This window comes from Theropithecus gelada, chromosome 13, assembly GCF_003255815.1.
Source record: "Theropithecus gelada isolate Dixy chromosome 13, Tgel_1.0, whole genome shotgun sequence".
Lineage (NCBI taxonomy): Eukaryota > Metazoa > Chordata > Mammalia > Primates > Cercopithecidae > Theropithecus > Theropithecus gelada.
In genome coordinates this window covers 48,008,583-48,030,028 of record NC_037681.1, presented here as the reverse complement: position 1 = coordinate 48,030,028, position 21,446 = coordinate 48,008,583, and the positions used below count along the sequence as shown (strand labels likewise).

Sequence of the window (21,446 nt, the reverse complement as noted above, 5' to 3'; positions counted from 1 at the left end):
ACTCCTGGGCTAAAGGGATCCTCCCGCCTGGGCCTCCCAAAGTGTTGGGATTACAGGCGCGTGCCACCGCACCTGGCCAAAAATCAAACAAACAAACAAAAAAAAACTATTTTAGAGTTCGGGATTGTGAACATGACTTTCAGAAATACGGCAATGTGTACAGCACTCTGGAGATGATAGGCCAGACTTGATTCCTTCACTTTTGTAATCGCTGAATGGGAGATTCTTCTTCCTCATCAAAAGCTTAAGAAGCACAAGAACGCAGCCCAATGAGCCCGAGATTTCAATTCTAGGTTTTTCTACCTACCTGCAGGATAAAGAGCCGGGTGCTGCCTCCGAAGCGAACAACATGTCCAACGTGGACTCGACAGTAGGTGCGAGGTGGGATGCGAGTTTTGTTGAGAAAAGTGCCATGGGTGCTTCCCAGATCGTAGAGGTAGAAGCCCGGCCCGTTGCTGTCGCATTCTCCGTCAGGGCCGGACGCCCTGTGCTGCAGTACTGCGTGGTACCGAGACACCGAAGGGTGCTCCAGGCACACGTCGCAGCCAGACAGCCTCCCGAAAAGGCAGTAACTCGTCCCTTTCAAGCTACGGGTGCCAAGGATGGCGCCGCCCTTCAGGGTCTCTAAGCTGTAGGGGGCTGTGGCAGGGCCACCCCATGGAGGCTCCTGGTAGGGGGGAGCCCGGGCTGGACCGCCAGAGGAAGAAACCGCTGTCGGGGGGCGCGACTGCTCCTCCTGTAGACTCCTAAAATCCCCGCAGTCCGGCTGAGGAGGAGGGACGTCGGGCTCCCCAGAACTGGGGTCCTGCAACGCAGTGGGCCCTTCCTTCTGCACCTCCTCAGGGTTTGAAGAACTGGTGGCCGGGGCCTTACTCCGCGCCGCTGCGGGCACCGGCAGAGCTGGCTTCTTGAAGTCCCCACTGAGCTCTTGCGATGCCAGCGGCTCTGACTGAGAGAGAATGTCAGCCATCCTCAATCAGTGCAACCTCGAAATCCGCTCCTTCGAAACCTCACCCTTCGGTCTTTACGTTCCTGTACACGTTCCACTCTCCCAAGCTCCCAGTGGCGTCTGCAGGCGGCGGTGGTGAAGTTGCTCCTTCACGACCTGGAGAGTTGCAAATTGGTGCTAACATGAGAAGGTCATAATACGAGAAAAAACGGTTATCGGGATGCTGTGCAGAACGGGGACATCTTTAGAGGTTACAACGAGATCGTAATGACTTCCTGTTGCATAGCTTGAGTGAGAAGAAGCGCTTCCGGCGGTCTTAGCTCACTAATCAACAAACCAGCTTTTGGGGCTTGACGCGACCCTTGCCTCAGGCCTCTCGGGGTCCTGACAGCCGCCCAGCCCGCTCTGTGAGGCAGCAGTGAGTAGTGTGGTACCTCCTTGTCTCGGTTCAGGTCCAGACCTCCCCTTTTTCCGGCTGCTCTGGACAGCAGGCGACCTCAGGACCCTCTGATTGGCGCCTGCGCCGGCGGACCGTGACCGAGAAAACCCCTGGAGGGACTTGGGCATTCCTTGGGCTCAGTGCCTGTTCTTCCTGCTCCTTTCGGTAAAGTAAGGGAAGAGGGCGACTTTTTTTTTTTATTTCGTTCATTTATTTATTTTTTTCTGAAATTAATTATTAAGGCAGAATAGTTTAGTGGTTAAGAGTGCAGACTCTGGAGACTCGATTTTCGACCTCGCCATTTGTGACATTGGGCAAGACACTAGGCCTCAGCCCTCACTCTGAAAAATGGGGATAAGATTATTAGCTTCATAGGGTTGTTGGAAGAATTGAATTAAACAATAAATGTCAGCCGGAACGGTGGCTCATGCCTGTAATCCCAACATTTCGGGAGGCTGAGGCGGGAGGGTTGCTTGAGCCCAGGAGTTCCAGAGGAGGCTGGGCAACATGGCGAGACCCCGTCTCGAAAAAAAAAAAAAAAAAAAAAAAGAGACTGGCGCATGGCTGTAGTCCCAGCTACTCGAGAGGCTGAGATGGGAGAATTTCTTGGGCCCAGGAGGTTGAGGCTGCAGTGAACTATGATTGTACCACTGCACTCTAGCCTGGGCTACAGAGTGAGACCCTGTCTCAAAAAAGAAACAAACAAAAAAGGTGAAGTCTGGTATATAGTAAACATTCAACAAATGCCAGATAGATATTTCTCTGTGCCTGGCCCTGTAACAAGACCATGGCCATAAGAAATAGATGGGAGGAAAAAATCTATTGTGATAAGTACTAATTAAAATCCAAAGATAAATGCTGTGACGTAGACATGCAAAGCACTGTGAGAATAGAGAAAGGGAGATGCACTGGGGAAGTGACGGAGGGTGGGGACTTATGCTGTACTTAAAAATGAATATGAGTCTGCCAGGGATGTGCAGGGTTGGCAGAGCATTTCTGGCAGAGTTCACAGCTGGAAGTGTCAACTGTGGAAATGGACAGCATTCTCAAGAAACTGAGTAGTATAACGTTGTTAGAACAAAGGTAGTCATTTCACCCAGGGAGTTCCTCCTTTGTGCTTCCACTACCCCAGGTCCATATACCTCTAGAACAGTACTTACCACGTACTTTCATATTGAAATATTCTGCTTCTGTTTCTCTTCCTCACCTCAGGGCAAGGATCTCACATTATCAGTCTTTGACCCGCCCAGAATGCCAGGCATTTGATAAATGTTTGTTGAACTTGAAGAGACATATGGACAATGAATCTGCAAAGGTGAGTTGAAACCAGATTGTGAATTTTGTTGAATCATAAGCCAAGGAATTCTGACTTTTTCCAGTAGGCAATGGGAAGCCATTAGATTTAAGTTTTAAAAAGAGTAAGTCTAGCAGCAGTGTAGAGAATAGATTACATACAAAGAGAGATTGGAGGAAGGGATACCAATTAGGAGGCAGCAGAAATCTCTCACATTCCTCACATTCTATATTGCAAAAGTTGAAAGCATAATGCCATTTATATTAGTGGTTCATAAATTTTTCCAGCAGGACCATGCCTAAGATACACATAATAAGAACCACTTCTTACTATCTTTAACGCTACTTGCTTCTCTCCTATTGATCCAGCACAGATGTATCAAGATACTTTATCAGGCCTTGCTTATTGTCCAGGATTGAGCATGATGGTAGTTCTGGTAATGAGTTAGTGAGTGAGATGGAAATAGGGATACTAGAGCTCCAGATGCTGTTGTAGCTATTGGTCTACAAATGACCCAAATTCTACCCTGTGGTTCAGTGTAGTAGGAATTGTCATAGTATGACAATAACCAGCATCTAACAGTTACATTTCTCTTGTTTAGGGAGAACATCTTTGGTCCTACAGTTTTGCTGACACTGACATTTTTCTAAGTGGTCACAAATAGCCTGCTGTTTACATAAATAACTGGCTAGACCTCGTATTTTTCACTACAGAAGCCTATAATCTAAAGTTGCCAGGATTTAAACACATTACTTTTAGGTTATCATCTACATTTATCCTGAGACCTCTTCTCTTCTTATTCCAAAATGTTGAGATACTGGGGAGAGATACCAATATCATCAAGCCAGACCAACAGAAGTTCCTTTGATTTGCTCCCACGGGAGTTCCGTCTGGTGGAAGTCCATGACCCACCCCTGCACCAACCCTCAGCCAACAAGCCGAAGCCCCCCACTATGCTGGACATCCCCTCAGAGCCATGTAGTCTCACCATCCATACGATTCAGTTGATTCAGCACAACCGACGACTTCGCAACCTTATTGCCACAGCGCAGGCCCAGAATCAGCAGCAGACAGAAGGTGTAAAAACTGAAGAGAGTGAACCTCTTCCCTCGTGCCCTGGGTCACCTCCTCTCCCTGATGACCTCCTGCCTTTAGATTGTAAAAATCCCAATGCACCATTCCAGATCCGGCACAGTGACCCAGAGAGTGACTTTTATCGGTAAGGCAAGGCTTTGCTGTATCTTACTTTTCTCAAGTCATCTTCCCAACAACCCTGTTAAGCTTGTAATAGCATTTCCATTTCCACACGAGGAAAATGAGGATAAGAGTAATTGACTTGGCCAAGGTTTCTCAGGTAATTAGTGAGATGTCTAAGTTTTGAATGCCAGTCTTCAGAATTCAGGGTCTGTATTTTTTAATTTTTTGAGTGCTTACTATGTGCCAAGCACTTTACTAGGAGCAGGGTAATACACTGGTATGTAAAAAAGGCCATGGCCTCATAGTTCTTAGGATCTAGTCTTTCTCTTTAATATAAAAAATATATTATGGGTTTAACTCAGTGTCTTCAAATTGGGATTCATGGACTTATTCTGGTATTTTTAGGAATCCACAAGTCTATACAAAAATCTTTAAATTGTGTGTTTTCATTTTGATAACATAGTTTAAGAAATAATCATATAAGCTGAGCACAGTGGCTCAAGCCTGTAATCCCAACACTTTAGGAAGCCAAGGTGGGTGGATCACTTGAGGCCAGGAGTTCAAAATCAGCCTGGCCAACATGGGGAAACCCCATCTCTACTAAAAATACAAAAATTAATCAGGGAGAATCACTTGAACCCAGGGGAGGCAGAGATTGCAGATCGCTCCACTGCACTCCAGTCTGGGTGACTGAGACCCTGTTGGAAAAAAAAAAAAAAGAATAATATAAAAATATTATTGATCCCTGCTACTCAATATCTGATCCAAGATCTGCAGCATCAACATCACCTGGGAGGTTTTTAGAAATGCAGAATCTCAGGCCTCATCCAGTCCTGCTGAATCAGAATCTGCATTTTAACAAGATCTCCAGGAGATTTGTATGTGCATTTAAGTTTGAGAAGCCCTGCTCCACATCCTCTGAAGGGGACTGCCTTATAACCTAGAGCTGCTACTAGATGTCAGTGTGCAAGTTATATTTCAGGCCAAACAATTACTTTTTTTCTTTTCATTTTGAAATTTGCCAAACCTACAGAAATGTGTAAGTTGTAGTCAACAAACATCCAAATGCCCTTCACCATGATTCACCAATGTTTAACATTTTGCCACATTTACTTTCTCACATGTGTGTGTATACACATATATACACACATACACATACCTATATGCATACTTGTATATGCACACATTTTCCCCCAAACATTTTAAAGGAAGTTGCAGACATCGCCATATTTCACCCCTAAATTCCTCAGCATGCATATCCTAAGAATAAGGAGATTTTCCTGAATAATCATAATACCATCAACACACCAAAGTAAATGAACATTAAATACTACTTAATAAGTTCATATTCACATTCTTCCAATTATCCTTTGTAAATATCTTCCCCCGCCCCGAGTCCAGGACCTAACAAAGATTCATGCGTTGTATCTGGTTGTTATGCCTCTTTAGAGTCTTATGAGTTCAGGTCACTTGTAGAATGTCACAATTACTGGATTTGCTGATTATCTCCTCAAGATTAGATTCAGATTAAATATGTTTGGCAAGAATACTACAGAAGTGATATTATATGTTATTTATTACATCTACCTGTTGCCAATAATACTATTTTTTTTTTTTTTTTTTTTTTTGAGACGGGGTCTTGCTCTGTCATCCAGGCTGGAGTGTAGTGGCCGGATCTCAGCTCACTGCAAGCTCCTCCTCTCGGGTTCACACCTTCTCCTGCCTCAGCCTCCCGAGTAGCTGGGACTACAGGCACCCGCCACTTCGCTCGGCTAGTTTTTTGTATTTTTTAGTAGAGACGGAGTTTCACCGTGTTAGCCAGGATGGTCTCGATCTCCTGACCTCGTGATCAGCCCATCTCGGCCTCCCAAAGTGCTGGGATTACAGGCTTGAGCCACCGCGCCCGGCCACCAATAATACTATTTTAATGGTTCCCAAACTAACGAGAAAAGTACAGAAATAGACTAAATACATAAGGGTTGCATTGCAGTTGGGCCAGGTGAAGGCCAGATTATATCAAGGTCCACTGTAATAAAAAGTTCTGAAGTCACTGGAATAATGAAAAGGGGAGGCATAACTGTTATTACATACACAGCAAATATATGCTAGCATAGACATGCCCAACTCAAAAAACTTGCTCTGTGGTGATCAATACTGTATTCACATACTGAGGGCAATTTAATTTCAACAACATAATGTTATCTATCATATTAAATTGATACTGTTATTTATTCATTTTTAGTTTTGTATCAAATTTATAGTGTTAGTAAGAGCCATAACCATCAAAAGTTTTTACATGGTTTTATTTTATACATATTTAAGAAACTGTATAACAAAAATAATTCACATCAGCTATGAGGGCACCAAAAAATTATTTTCCTTTGAAAGAGGTCCACATATTATTCTAGGAAAGTGATATTGGTTTAGTTGTCTCTGTTTATTAGGTACCTCTGAGGCCTTTAGCTTTTGGCCCAGAGACACTGGCCATAGAAATGATGACGATAGTAAATGAAGTTACTTGGCAATTAATTGTCTTATTCTCAAAACTATTATGTAAACTGCAATAGTTGCTATTGAACAGGTCAGGGTTTAGTGGGTGGATAACCCCTCAGGTACTTTTGTACAGTGCGTGATGACACATGCCAAGTATGAACCAGGGAAATACGATTTTCTGTGCTCTATTTTATTTTTATTGGTAAAATAAATTCCTTTGTCAGGGATAGGCAGAAGCCAATAGGAAATTTCAAGAGATGGGTAAATTATTAAAAGCTTCTTAAGTTATTTTTAGATCAAATAGCTTTCTTAAATTTTTTCTTAGAAATATTAAGATTTCTGTAGTGGTGATTGGGGCAAAATGGTGTATTATGAAGGATACGGTTTCTGGAGTCAGAAGCTTTACCACTTATTAATAACATGTAAACAAATTTTGGCAAGTCAGCCCTTCCGAACCTGTTTCCTCTCCTGGCAAATAGAAATAATAATAATGCCGACCCTACCCATTGCACAACACAGGATAGGATGAAAATGCTTTATAAGCTATATACGTTTTAAATTGCTTTTATAAAATTGAGTTGCCTTACCTGTTTTGAAATGGTCCCTTGTAATTTTATAAGAATCTAAGAATCTTAAACTCCTGGCAAGCTGTGAAGAATCTCTTTATTGGAACTGCGAATTTCTAAAAGTTTGTATTAATATATTGCCCAGCATGTATGAAAACTAGGTTGTGGTAAAATAATTAGAGCATCACTGAGCAGTGTCTGGGCTATACTGTTAAACTTAATCCTAAAAGTGATCAAAATTTAACAGTTGCTAGAAGGAAACTTTCTTTTCACTAGATATCCTTTTGGACTGTGTATTATAGACATGTATTGCCTATTCAAACTATGTCTTTGGAGGAGCTCAAAGATATGACCATGGGTTGCTAAGACATGTCCTGATAGCAGCAGGATGAAACTGAGCTATGTAACTTGGATAGAATTTCCCTGGAAAGCTAGGCTAGTGGCTTGACTGGAATTGTAAAACTCCTGGGGAGACAGGTGAGGTCACCCCTTTGCAAGAACATTAATAACACCATCATATCTCCACTTTCAGTGGGAAAGGGGAACCTGTGACTGAACTCAGCTGGCACTCCTGTCGGCAGCTCCTTTACCAGGCAGTGGCCACAATCCTGGCCCACGCAGGCTTTGACTGTGCTAATGAAAGTGTCCTGGAGACCCTAACTGATGTGGCACATGAGTATTGCCTTAAGTTTACCAAGTTGTTGCGTTTTGCTGTGGACCGGGAGGCCCGGCTGGGACAGACTCCTTTTCCAGATGTGATGGAGCAGGTATTCCATGAAGTGGGTATCGGCAGTGTGCTCTCCCTCCAGAAGTTCTGGCAGCACCGCATCAAGGACTATCACAGTTACATGCTACAGGTGAGGCGACCCTGTTGAAAAGTGGGCACAGATGTCTGTGCAATCTAGGAGTGTTCAGCAGGATCCCACAACACTTGGTCTAGAGTGCAGAGCACAGAGTCTTGGAACCGAGTGAACTTAACATACTTTTATGATGGCCCTAGCGATGTTCCTGGCCAAATGGGTCTCCTTTAGTCAATGAATGGCCACATTCACAGATACTTCCTCTGGAAGAAACTATCCACAAATATATGGAATCTGAGAGAATGCAGGTAGTCTGACTTTATTCATCAAGTATTTATTGAGTGCCTATTGAGAGTCAAGCATTGTGGGATTCAGCAGTTACTAAGTTACCTGAGCGTACATTGTTTTTGAAGGGAAACAAACACAAGTCAACAAAAAATGATCAAAACAATTTCAGGAGCTGGGCATGATGGCACATGCCTGTAATCCCAGCTACTTGGGAAGCTGAGGTGGGAGGATTGCTTGAGGCCAGGAGTTCAAGACCAGCCTGGACAATATAGTGAGACCCCCATCTCTATAGAAAATTTAAAAATAAAAATTAGCTGGACATGGTGGCTCATGCCTGTGGTCTCAGCTACGCGGGAGTGTGAGGTGAGATCACTTGAGACCAGGAAGTTAAGGCTGCTGCGAGCCATGATTGTGCCATTGCACTCCAACCTGGGTGACAGAGCAAGACCCTGTCTGAAAAAAAAAAAAGAAAACATAGATCTCCTACTGGCAATCCTCCTGCCTCAGCCTCCCAAGCAGCTAATATAATGGTTTGACTAGAATTGTAATATATATCTCTAATATAGCTGCTTGGGAGGCTGAGGTGGGAGGATTGTTTGAGGCCAGAAGTTTAAGGCCAGCCTGGGCAATATAGCAAGACTTAGCTGTCTCTAAGCACATACTTACAAAAATACAATTTTGTATAATGTTAAGTGCCATGAAAAAAAGTAAAATGATATTGCCTGGAGGATGGGTTGGTGAGGGGTGATTTTGGTTGGAACCAGCTAACCTCTTCAGCCCTTGTGCTCTTAAGTCATTTGTTCACTGTTTCAGTCTCTGCAGGTCTAAAATATTTAACACCCAAGAAAAGTCTTTGCTAAGTGATCCAGATTTCCCACACCATTGATTATTCACCTAGGATACATATGTCAATTTGTTCTTCCTTTTTTTAGACAGGGTTGCCTGGGCTGGAGTGCAGTGGCACAATCACAGCTCACTACAGCCTTAACCTGCTAGGCTCAAGTGATCGTTCCACCTCAGCCTCCCAAGTAGCTAAGACCACAGATGTGAACCACCATGCCCAGCTCTTTTTTTTTTTTGTAGAGATAGGATCTCACTAGATGTTGCCCAAGCTGGTCTCAGACTCCTAGGCTCAAGTGGTCCTCCCGCCTTGGCCTCCCAAAGTACCGGGATGACAGGTGTGAATGACTGTGCCCAGCCTCCTGTTAATTTTTATAGCCAAAAAAAAAATGTAATCTTTTGTCCCAGTTCTGTTTTAACACTTTTTTTTTTTTACCTTTATGTTACTTTTTTTTTTTTTTGAGACGGAGTTTCGCTCTTGTCACCCAGGCTGGAGTGCAGTGGCGCAATCTTGGCTCACCACAACCTCCGCCTCCTGGGTTCAAGCGATTCTCCTGCCTCAGCCTCTCAAGTAGCTGGGATTACAGGCATGTGCCACCATACCCAGCTAGTTTTGTACTTTTAGTAGAGATGGGGTTTCTCCATATTGGTCAGGCTGGCCCTGAAATCCCGACCTCAGGTGATCCACCTGCCTCATCCTCCCAAAGTGCTGGGATTACAGGTGTGAGCCATCACGCCCGGCTACCTTTATGTTACTTTTAATTAATGACATACACATTCTCTGCCAAACCAATTTTCTTTACATATCTCTATCACTCATAAATGCAAACTCAACACCTTAAACAAATCCCTACCATTGGCAGTGAATGTTTTAAAATTCTGTTATTCATGTTCTGTTGGCTTCTCCATGGGATGTCACAAGCTGACTATATAACTTGCTTTTAACATTTCCTTGGAAAATTGACTCTTGCTTGCCAACAGATTAGTAAGCAACTCTCTGAAGAATATGAAAGGATTGTCAATCCTGAGAAGGCCACAGAGGACATGAAACCTGTGAAGATCAAGGAGGAACCTGTGAGCGACATCACCTTTCCTGTCAGTGAGGAGCTGGAGGCTGACCTTGCTTCTGGAGACCAGTCACTGCCTATGGGAGTGCTTGGGGCTCAGAGTGAACGCTTCCCATCTAACCTGGAGGTTGAAGCTTCACCACAGGCTTCAAGTAAGACAAATAAACTTACTCATTTTGATTCTGGGAGATCTGCCAATTTCAGTACTTTTCGCTTTTTGGAATCAAGCTCAAGAAGTAGAAGAACAAAAGCAGCAGTGGACACAATGGAAAGTCCTAAAATGAATACAGTTTCACCTATCTAGAGATCTCAGCATTCTTCTCTTTCTAATTAGTGAAGAGAGGATTAGCAGCTTTACAGGCATTCTTTAAAATAATCCCTAGTTAAGATGTAGATGCAATATGTGTTGTCCTGTTGATTACCAAGGCTGATTCAGCTGATCCAGCTGGTTGGGAAGCTATCCCCTTCCTCCTTCAGTATTTTTTTTTTAGTATTCTGTATTGGTCCTTCCTGATGCTTGTACTTCATTGAATAAGACAGCTGCCAGATAGATGGGAGAGTGGTAATTGCTCAAGGATGTTCTCAGAGTTTTGCTTCCCTGCTAAAGTACTCTAACAAATGGAAGATGAAAGACACTGAAATAGGGCGTCCGGCCAGGTGTGGTCGCGCATGCCTGTAATCCCAGCACTTTGGGAGGCCGAGGCAGGCGGATCACGAGGTCAGGAGATCGAGACCATCCTGGCTAACATGGTGAAACCCCGTCTCTACTAAAAATACAAAAAATTTGCCAGGCATGACGGTGGGCACCTGTAGTCCCAGCTACTCGGGAGGCTGAGGCAGGAGAATGGCGTGAACCCCAGAGGCTGAGCTTGCAATGAGCCGAGATCGTGCCACTGCACTCCAGCCTGGGCGACAGAGCAAGACTCTGTCTCAAAACAAAAAAAAAGGCTTCCCAGTTAGAGGTATCTGGCTTCTTTTTCCAGGCTCTGTGATTACCTTAGGAGCCAGGACAACTAACTGGTTATGTGTCAGTTAGGTTGCCAATTAGCCTGGGCACTCAGTTATTTACACATATAAATTGTCATTTCATCAATGCACAAATGACTCAAACAGCAAATCCTCAAATGCGGTCTAAATGGAATTAGGTCGTACTTTTAAAAGTGTTGGGCAGACAGCCTTTCACTATGGAAAAATAACCATAAGAGAGCAGCATTGCTAGAACACATAGAGAGATGGGAGAGCCAAAGAGAAATTGTTACGGACTTCGGGACCATGTCTCTTCAAAGGACACCAGGTAGAGAACTGTTGTTAGCATTATGTAGTGACCATTACCTTTTCATAATGTGAGAGATGACCAGAGACCCAAACAAAAGGCAGGAAAACAAGATGGCCCCATAAAAGAAGGAAGGACAGGCAAACTAAAGAGCTGAACAAGGCCTGTGGTTGTGCATGTCTTTGGGCTGTGAGACAGGGGATCTTTCCACCTGCCTAGTTTCACTTCCCTGGTTTAGGGAAAATGGGAGTGGGTGAGGTAGAGGAAAGAAAGGTAGAAGAAATGGAAAAGAAGATAATCAGAGCTGGTAATTTTTTGTGATGGTTAACTTTTTGAAGCAGAGAATAACAACCATATTCTCCTGACAAGTACAGAATCAGAGTGAAAACTGAGCTCAAAGAATATTAGTTGGTCCTGAGTGATATATTTACTCTACTTTGTTCTACACTTGGCTTACCACAAGGTGTATGTCCACCTTTCCTCTCTTTCTAGGTGCAGAGGTAAATGCTTCTCCTCTTTGGAATCTGGCCCATGTGAAAATGGAGCCTCAAGAGAGTGAAGAAGGCAATGTCTCTGGGCATGGTGTGCTGGGCAGTGATGTCTTCGAGGAGCCCATGTCAGGCATGAGTGAAGCTGGGATTCCTCAGAGCCCTGATGACTCAGATAGCAGCTATGGTTCCCACTCCACTGACAGCCTCATGGGGTCCTCCCCTGTTTTCAACCAGCGCTGCAAGAAGAGGATGAGGAAAATATAAAAGGAAAAGAGGGAGATTTTTTGTCCAGACCTACTAGACCCAACAGAAAAAGTTTTTGTATTAGAATCTGTTTCCATAAAAATTGATTTGACTCCTGTTCTTAAACACAAGTGGTTTGTCCTTATTCCAGAGGACCTGGACATCACCAAACAAGGTTGCATTTTACTTTTGCATCCAGTTTTTATAGTTTTCCACAACCAAGCCACCTTTCACAGATGAAATATGATGCTGGCATGGCAATCAAAGCAAAGCACCGTCCTCAACTGTTGTCTTAACTATGACTAGACATGTTACTTAGCTTCTCTACAGCCATTTCTCTTGTACAACTGAGAATCATACTTCTTTGACCTACCTTGCAGAGATGTGAGGATTTAGGTGTTTGCTAACTTCAAAACTCTGCTTGAATAGACTAATAATATATGTTCATATCAGATGTCAGTTTTAACTTGATTCATTTTTGGCTCAGGTCGTTGGGAATCCATTACTAATACCTAACAGGAAATAGCGAAACACAACATACCTTATCTGTTAGTCACCTTCTTAAAACTGTTTTTGCTGCTTTTGAAGTGTCTTATTTATAAGATCAGAGGTCTACAGTGACAGCCTTTTTGCTTATTCAGACAGCTCTCTCCTATCATCCACATATTCTTCTCTAGATTTATTCCATCTATCCTCATCCTTTTGGCCTTTGTTATTTCTGCTCAGACTCACATATTTTCACCATATACATATTTTCAGTTGTTTCTTTCATTTTCTCCTTTGTGAGCAAAGCAAACAAGTACTGTCCAAGGACAACCTTGTGCATATTTCATTTGTTGCATTTGCTTGGTCATCAGAGGACAGCAGTCCATTAAGCACACTTTGCTTCTGCTACTGTAAAGGCAGCCTTTAAAGCATAGTAATATGCACCTTTCAACTTTATATCATTGTCCTGAACAACGTAACTGTGGTTACTCATCCATCAGACTATCTGTACATTTAAGTACCGAATCAGTATTTATTAAGTAAATGTTGTAGCACTGTAGTGATTAGGAATAATTAGCAAATGTGTTGCTTCATGCCTTGGTAATGGATGCCAACATGTAAAACTGCTGAAGTTTGGTTTTCTGATGCAGAATACATCTTGTAAAATTTAGACCACTCCTTTAATATAGACCAAAATAAGGCACAGCTTTAATTCATTATTGAATGCCTTAAATGTCCCAGGTATTATTGAGAATGAATATGATAGAACTAAAATGAGGTTATAGTTTAACATATAATTTATACATTTGCCAGTTGTAACTCTTTAGCACATTTATCTAAACCCTTTCTGTCACAGTCTTTTTTAAAAATTATTTATTTATTTATTTTTGAGATGGAGTCTTGCTCTATCACCCAGGCTGGAGTGCAATGGTGCAGTCTTGGCTCACTGCAGCCTCTGCCTTCCGGGTTCAAGCTACTCTCCTGCCTCAGCCTCCTGAGTAGCTGGGATTACACACACGTGCCACCACACCCAGCTAATTTTTGTATTTTTAGTAGAAATGGGGTTCCACCATGTTGGCCAGGCTGGTCTCAAACTCCTGACCTCAAGTGATCTGCCCGCCTCAGGCTCCCAGAGTGCTAGGATTCCAGGCGTGAGCCACTGCGCCTGGCCTCTGTTGCAGTCTTACCTTCATTTTCCTTTGTTTATAATGAAAGTGGCCATTAGACAGTTTCCATAAAGTAGCCAACTGGGAATTTATTTCATCTAGCAAACATTGAGTACCAATTATTTGCTAGGTCCTGTGCAAGGGATACAAAGATGATTAACACTCCTTACCCTTTTGGAGCTTAAAGCATAAGGAAGACAAGTTATTCTGTAAGGAAGATAAAGCATTCAAAAGTACTACAGAGAAAAACCAAGTATGCCTAAGTTTTGCTTTGTGAATGTTCTCCTCTTAAAGAATAGTTTCAAATTTTGAGACCAGTAGTCCCCCCTAAGTATAGAGCATTGAAATTAATACTTTATAATAAAACACTTACTGTTGCAGAATGTTAAAACTGTAGAACAGGCACCAGATGGTCAAGACAAGGGTGATGTGAGGATTAGTATCTGAGATTCACCTGGTCTGAAATTGTCATAGGCTACTATGCATCAGAATCACATGGAGGGCTTTCTAAAACAGACTGCTCAGCCCCACCCCCAGGGTTTCTGAGTTCATAGGTTTTAAGAAGTGGGTTGAACAATTCCCCAGGTGATACTGATGTTCCTGGTCCACACTGTGAGAACCACTAAGTTTGAGTACTGACTCACAAAGAGAAAATTCCTTAAAATAAATGTACTGTTTTAAGATACTGGAAAATGTGGAGGCAGGGCAAACCTTTATAAGGGCTGTTATGTATGAAATGTGCCTCTGACCCAAATCCACAACCTTTGTGTAAATCACCAAGGAGACTTTGCATTAAGTTCAGAGTACAATACAAACTGGGCGTAGCTCTGTATTTACTCAGTATGTGCACGTGGGAAACTTTAGTAAAATATCACCTCCTTATTGAGACAAGTTTGGACATGTGGCCTTAAGCCTCTGTTGAACAGGAGAAGTGAAGCTATTTGCAGTTATATAATTTTCTAATTTGAAATCATGACAAGCAGTCTTACAACAAATTTAAAATTAAAAACTCTTTATCCAAGTCACCAATGAAACAGGATTCTTGATTCATTAATCATGTCTTGCCCATTTTCTTCAACAAACCTGATGTCCTATAGTGAGCTTATACAGTGTGAGGCATATTTCGTAGCAACGTTGGTTGATTGCCAAGGAGACTCTGCTGCTGTTCTGGATAAGCTCATGTTTCCCTTTTCCCTAGCTGCTAATAGAAGGGCAACTCACGGTGCAGGGTCAAGGGCAAGAAGCTGGGGGAGTAAAGGCTACACATCTAGCCTAATAATAGAGATCTGAGGTGGTCATGAGGAGACTATGTTCTTTTGATTCCATTCCTCAGCAGCAAAAGTACTTGAGTTCAGATGATAAACTTGAAGTTGTAGGCTTGGAAGAGTATCAGCTCAGTATATCCTTCCTTGCATAAATACAAGGGAAAGGCCAAGGGATAATCAGTGTTAACCTGCCAGGTCCAAGGATCTTTTATCCCTGACTTCATCTGAGTCACAAGATTTCTCTAATAAGAGAAACTCTGCTACTCTGAGGAAAATTGTCCCTTATGGGAGCCCCCAGTCAGAGGTAAGGATAGTTCTTTCACGTGGAGGTCCAAAATTCTGGACTTCTAGAAACAAGTGAAGTGTCCTAAAGTCTCCTATTTATTGTTTCTCTTCCAGTATTGTGCCATCGATTCTTGCATAAAATTCTGGAATGCTGGCTCTTCATGGCTTTCCTCTGTAACTGCAAGGAAAAAGGGCAATTCTTTTTCAACTCTTTCATTAGATAAACTGATTAGAGCCCCTGTCACCCATCCATCAGAAAACAGTACGTTACTTCTAAGAAACTAAGTACTCACTTCCCTCAAAAAGGAAATGTCACCTAGAAGCATGCTCTATCATGCTGCCCAAAATGTAGTTTCTTTATAAGTAGAAAGAATACCTCCCTCATAGTAACTAAAATAAGGTCCCACTTGTAGGTATTTTTAACCAAGAGAAATGAAAACATATGTCTACACAAAGATTTGGAAATGTTTATAGTTGCTTTACTCATAATAGCTAAAATCTACCCAAACATCAATCCACTGGGGAATGGATAAACTGTGGTACATCCACAATAATGGAGTATCACTCAGCAAAAAAAAAGAATATACTACTGATACATGCAACAACACGGAGAGACTACACTGCTGAGTCAAAAAAGGCAAATGCAAAAGGCTAAATACTGTGATTCTATTTCTACGGCATTCTGGAAAAGGAAAGATCAAAGGAACAGAAATCAGTCAGTGGTTGCCAGGCACTAGGTGTTCAGGATGGGGACTGAAAAAAAGGGGGCATGAGGAAGTTTTGGGGGGCGAGGGAAATGTTCTACATTCCAATTGTGATGGTGGTTACAAGAAAGTATATATTTGTTAAAGCTCATCAAACTATATACTCAAAAAGGTGAGTTCTACTGTTGGTAAATTACATCTTAACAAACCTGATTAAATGAGGCAATTTACATGTAAAACCCAGCCAAAGAATAACGAGGTTTGCTCTTGGCCATAGCTAAGACCTAAATCCTATGGTTGGTTTTTTTTTTTTTTTTTTTTTTTTTTTTTGAGACGGAGTCTTGCTCTGTCGCCCAGGCTGGAGTGCAGTGGCACAATCTCGGCTCACTGCAAGCTCCGCCTCCCAGGTTCATGCCATTCTCCTGCCTCAGCCTCCTGAGCAGCTAGGACTACAGGTGCCCGCCACCACGCCCGGCTAATTTTTTTGTGTTTTTAGTAGAGACAGGGTTTCACTGTGTTAGCCAGGATGGTCTCGATCTCCTGACCTCGTGATCCACCCACCTCGGCCTCCCAAAGTGCTGGGATTACAGACGTGAGCCACCGCGCCCGGCCTTTTTTTTTTTTTTTTTGAGACCAAGTTTCGCTCTTGTTACCCAGGCTTGAGTGCAATGATGAGCTCTCAGCTCACTGCAGCCTACGCCTCCAGGTTCAAGTAATCCTCCTGCCTCAGCCTCCCAAGTAGCTGGGATTACAGGTGCCCACCACCAAGCCCAGCTAATTTTTTGTACTTTTAGTAGAGATGGGGTTTCGCCATGTTGGCCAAGCTGGTCTCAAACTCCTGGCCTCAGGTGATCTGCCCACCTCGGGCTCCCAGAGTGCTGGGATTATAGGCGTGAGCCACCACGCCCAGCCTATGGTTGTTTCAAGAATCAGATTCTGGCAGGGCATGGTGGCTCACGCCTGTAATCCCAGCACTTTGGGAGGCCGAGGTGGGCAGATCACTTCAGGCCAGGAGTTCCAGACCAGCCTGGCCAACATGGCGAAACCCCATCTCTACTAAAAATATAAAAAATTAACCAGCTATGATGGCGTGTGCCTGTGGTCCCAGCTACTCGGGAGGCTGAAGTGGGAGAATTGCTTGAACCTGGGAGGCAGAAGTGGGAGAATCGCTTGAACCCAAGAGGCAGAGGTTGCAGTCAGCCGAGATCGTGTCACTGCACTCCAGCCTAGGCAACAAAGTAAGACCCTGTCTCAAAAAATAATAGTAACAATTAGATTCTGCTCACAGGTCATAAAACTATGCCAAGTGGAATTTGGGTTTCCAGAGCCAATCTATCCTTACTGTTTTAGTCCATACCACCTTATGTATTCTTTTTGTTTGTTTTTGAGACGGTCTTGCTCTGTCACCCAGCCTAGAGTGCTGTGGCACAATCATAGCTCACGATAGCCTCAAACTTCTGGGCTCAAGCAACCCACCCACCTCAGCCTCCCAAGCAGCTTGGACTACAGGTGTGAGTAACCACGCCCAGCTATTTTTTTCTTTTTTGTGGAGACTGAGACTCATTATGTTGCCCAGGCTTGTCCAGAACTCCTGGTCTCAAGCAATCCTCCTGTCCTGGCCTCCCAAAGCGGTGGGATTACAGGCATGAGCCACCACACCCAGCCCTTACATATTCTTAAAACAAAATACGAATAACAACAAACAAAAGTCCTGGATCCCTCAAATCAAGTTAGGACCTAAAGATAAGAAGACATAAGACCAACAAAAGGCCTGTAATCAGCTCAGTATTAACCAGCCAGTAAGCAGGACAGGAACTCTCAATATAGGAAACTCTTTTCTGGTGCTGTATCCTTTACCATCTCCTCTCCCCCACTATTACTGGCTACATGCTTAACAATAATGGGCAAACAATGTGAGGATAAGCAGATGCTCTGTTGCCATGGGCCACCTCAGCCACCTCTCACCTCTGTGGTCAATGTCATCAGTATCGCTGTCTGCTTCCTCATCCTCTTCATCCAAGGTTCCTCGAGTCAGGATCAAATCAGAAGGGTGCAGCACAGGAGATACGCTGTCTACAGTGAAAACACCTATCAGTGCATATGCCTCCTTAAAAAGGTGATTTTGAATCACTGAGTAACTATGATCATAAACTGGCAGGATGAAAGTGCTCACGATACATATAAATGCAGGATCTTACCTCTTCTAAATGTATTGTTAATACCACTTAACATTTCTATAATAGCTTAGTTCACAAAGTGCTTTCATAAGGCAAATAGCCCTAGGAGTACCATATAAGCTGAGGGAAATAATTTTCAAGAAACTTGTCTTAGTAGTAGCATCATTCTTTCTTACTGGCTCATAGCTTGGAAGGGGTGATGGTTTTTCCTATGAAAGCTAACAACATTTGAGCAGATCCAGTGTGCTGGTGAGTCACAGTGAAAGTGTGTAGTGCTAAGGAAGCCTCCTGGTGGAAATGTAAGTTCAGAGAAGGTCTGCAGAAAATACAGGGTGAAATGATATTGAGGAGCCAGGGTATTATTTAAGAGGAGGAGGGAGGGGAAAAATAGAAAATCAAATACACTAATAGAAGTAAAATTCCTTATTCAGAAAAACTAGTACGGGCTGAGCTCCAGTAATCAGAAAGGAGTCTAATCAAGTCACTACTGCCATGGCAGGACATGGCCACTCTCTCTTACAGGAGCCTATGAGGCTTGCGAGAGCTCAGCTAGAGAATAAGGGTGGCCAGAGACAGCAATATCAACTGGCACAAATCTCAAGGGGCCCGTGGGCCTCAAAAAGGAGGAGGACAGGACATGCTGACAGTAAATGCTTCATTCTGTGCCCAACTAACAATTATGCAACTATACTTGTGACTTTCCTGAAATGATTGACTTAAAACTCTCTCAACCTTCAACAGGTTAGCTGATTACAGCAGACCCTTTGCAGCAGTAGTTTTAACATTCACTTCACATATTCAGAAGTGATTCTAAAGGGCTGTGGCACATAGGAATGTATTTTGCTGAGCTATGCAACAGGATGGCACAAGTGAGTTCACTTAACTGGTAAACCCGGTCCGTTACTAGCTTTGCTGTTCTCTACTAAACACAGAGCAGTAACTTTCATGAACAGAAACATCACTCCTTTAAGAAAGATGTCCCAGGCCGGGCGCGGTGGCTCAAGCCTGTAATCCCAGCACTTTGGGAGGCCGAGACGGGCGGATCACGAGGTCAGGAGATCGAGACCATCCTGGCTAACCCGGTGAAACCCCGTCTCTACTAAAAAGTACAAAAAACCAGCCGGGCGAGGTGGCGGGCGCCTGTAGTCCCAGCTGCTCGGGAGGCTGAGGCAGGAGAATGGCGTGAACCCGGGAGGCGGAGCTTGTAGTGAGCTGAGATCTGACCACTGCACTCCAGCCTGGGCGACAGAGCGAGACTCCGTCTCAAAAAAAAAAAAAAAAAAAAAAAAAAGAAAGATGTCCCAGAAAAAAAAAAAAAAAATGCTAGTGTTGCTAATGAGAAGAAAAAATAAATGTACAATTTATTACAATAAATAAATAAATGGAGCTTTTCTTTTAAGTACAGTCAATTTGGTTGCAGGATCCCACTAAGCTGCAACAGACTTGCACCTGAATCTTGAGGGCAGTCCCTCAATATACAGGGGTGGGGATGGAAGGTGGGCTGTAAATGAAAACTAACCTAAAAACCCCTGGAGAGCCAATGATAAAACTAACTAAAAAAATTTTAAAAATTCAGTAAAGTAGCAGAATAAAAGATGAATATACAGAAATCAAAAGCCTTCATACATACAAACATAAACCAGTTATAAGATACAATGGTTCAGAAAATCCCATTTTCAACAGTAACGAAGAAGGTTAAATACTTAGAATAAATTTCAAGCTGGGGCCAGGCATGGTGGCTCATGCCTGTAATCCCAACACTTTGGGAGGCTGAAATGGGCAGATCACCTAAGGTCAGGAGTTCAAGACCAGCCTGGCCAACATGGCGAAACCTTGTCTCTACTAAAAATGCAAAAATTAGCTGGATGTCGTGGCACGTGCCTATAGTCCCAGCTACACAGGAGGCTGAGGCACAACAATTGCTTGAACCCAGGAGGCAGAGGTTGCAGTGAGCCAAGATTGCGCCATTGCACTCCAGCCTGGGTGACAGAGCAAGACTCCGCCTCAAAAATACATACATGCATACATACATACATTTCAAGCTGGGTGTAGTGGTTCACACCTGTAATCCCAGCACTCTGGGTGGCTGAGGCGGGCAGATCTCTTGAGCCCAGGAGTTCGAGACCAGCCTGGGCAACATGGCAAAACCTCATCTCCACTAAAAATACAAAATTTAGCCAGGCATGGTGGCAGGCGCCTCTAGTTCCAGCTACTTGGGAGGCTGAGGCAGGAGAACAGCTTGAACCCAGGAGGCAGAGGCTGCAGAGAGCCAAGATCACACCACTGCACTCCAGTCGGGGTGACAGAGCAAGACCCTGTCTCAAAATAAACACATAAACATGATTTGTTTTTTTAAAAAATTTAAAAGAAACAGGCAAAAACTCTTGTTCAAAAAGGTTGGCTAAAATAACAAAAATATTTTGAAAAGAAATAAGAAAAATCTACATGTGGAAAACTATAAACACTCCTGAAAGACACAAGTAGAACTGACAAATACAAAGACACTCTGTGGTCTTGGGTAGCAAGACTGAACATCATAGAGATGTCACTTCTCCCTAAATTAATTATGAATATAATGTAATCCCAACAAAAATAGCAAAAAGCTTTTTTAAGGGAACTAGATAAAGCTGATACTCAGTTCATGTGGAAGAACATGTAAGGACAGCCAAATAAAAATTAGGAGGAGAATCTGATCTAGCAGATATTGGAACATAATTACATAATTAAAAGAACACGGTACAGGCATAAAAGTAAATAATCCTTGCTCATCAAAGCAAGTTAAAAGAAAAAAAAGTTGGCTGGGGATGGTGGCTCATGCCTATGATCCCAACACTTTGGGAGGCCAAGGCAGGAGGACTGCTTGAGGCCAAGAGTTCAAGACCAGCCTGGGCAACATTGTGAGACCTTGTCTTTATTAAAAATTTCCTTAAAACTAGCCAGACGTGGTGGCACACACCTGTAGATCTAGCTACTCTGGAGGCTGAGGCAGGAGAAATGCTTGAGCCCAGGAGTTCAAGGCTGCAGGGAGCTACGATTGCACCACTACACTCCAGCCTGGGTGACAGAGTGAGAAACTACCTCAAAAATAAATAAATAAATAAATAAATAAAAAGGAAATGGTCCAGTGAAATAATATAGAAATATATTCAAGTACGCATGGAACTTTAGTATATTATACACACAGAATCTCAAAACGCTGTTACAAGCCAGGTTTAGTGGCATACACCTATCCGAGCTAGTTGGCAGGCTGACATGGAAAAATCGCTTGAGCCCAGGAGTTCCAGACCAGCCTCAGACCTCATCTCTTAAAAAAAAAAAAAAAAAAAAAACACTACCCCCCCAAAAACAAACAAACAAACAAACAAAAAACTCACTAAGGCAAAGGCAGACTTTTAAATAAATCATACAGATACAACTATTTAT

The 21,446-nt window shown here is 43.1% G+C and overlaps 3 protein-coding genes across 12 annotated transcripts in view; 1 reads left to right on the top strand and 2 right to left on the bottom strand.

The window, feature by feature from the left end:
* Window positions 1-1,069, bottom strand: part of SLC4A1AP (solute carrier family 4 member 1 adaptor protein) — a 30,935-nt gene extending 29,866 nt beyond the window's left edge. The window contains exon 1 of the mRNA XM_025354089.1: window positions 308-1,069. Within this exon, the coding sequence (XP_025209874.1) occupies window positions 308-970 (663 nt within the window). The 5' untranslated portion in view covers window positions 971-1,069. The remainder of the gene's footprint in view (window positions 1-307) is intronic.
* SUPT7L (SPT7 like, STAGA complex gamma subunit) lies at window positions 1,046-14,626 on the top strand. 6 transcript variants are annotated; one of them, XM_025354105.1, is made up of 6 exons: window positions 1,046-1,553; window positions 2,601-2,703; window positions 3,442-3,901; window positions 7,471-7,795; window positions 9,848-10,085; window positions 11,699-14,626. In XM_025354105.1, the coding sequence occupies exons 3-6, from the start codon at window positions 3,489-3,491 to the stop codon at window positions 11,959-11,961; spliced, it is 1,239 nt and encodes a 412-aa protein (XP_025209890.1). In that variant the 5' UTR covers window positions 1,046-1,553; window positions 2,601-2,703; window positions 3,442-3,488; the 3' UTR covers window positions 11,962-14,626. The 6 variants fall into 6 exon arrangements, with proteins under 6 accessions (XP_025209890.1, XP_025209889.1, XP_025209885.1 ...); XM_025354104.1 differs by having other exon boundaries at window positions 3,284-3,901; XM_025354100.1 differs by having other exon boundaries at window positions 1,046-1,558; window positions 3,497-3,901.
* The window catches only part of GPN1 (GPN-loop GTPase 1), a 22,107-nt gene continuing 15,243 nt past the window's right edge, over window positions 14,583-21,446 (bottom strand). For 4 of the 5 annotated variants that reach the window (XM_025354109.1, XM_025354111.1, XM_025354110.1 and 1 more), the window contains 2 exons: window positions 17,812-17,919; window positions 14,588-15,320 (listed from right to left, as the gene is read on the bottom strand). In XM_025354109.1, the coding sequence (XP_025209894.1) occupies window positions 15,235-15,320; window positions 17,812-17,919 (194 nt within the window). In that variant the 3' untranslated portion in view covers window positions 14,588-15,234. Of the gene's footprint in view, window positions 15,321-17,811; window positions 17,920-21,446 lie in introns of all 5 variants that reach the window. The other variant, XM_025354108.1, reaches the window with a different exon arrangement.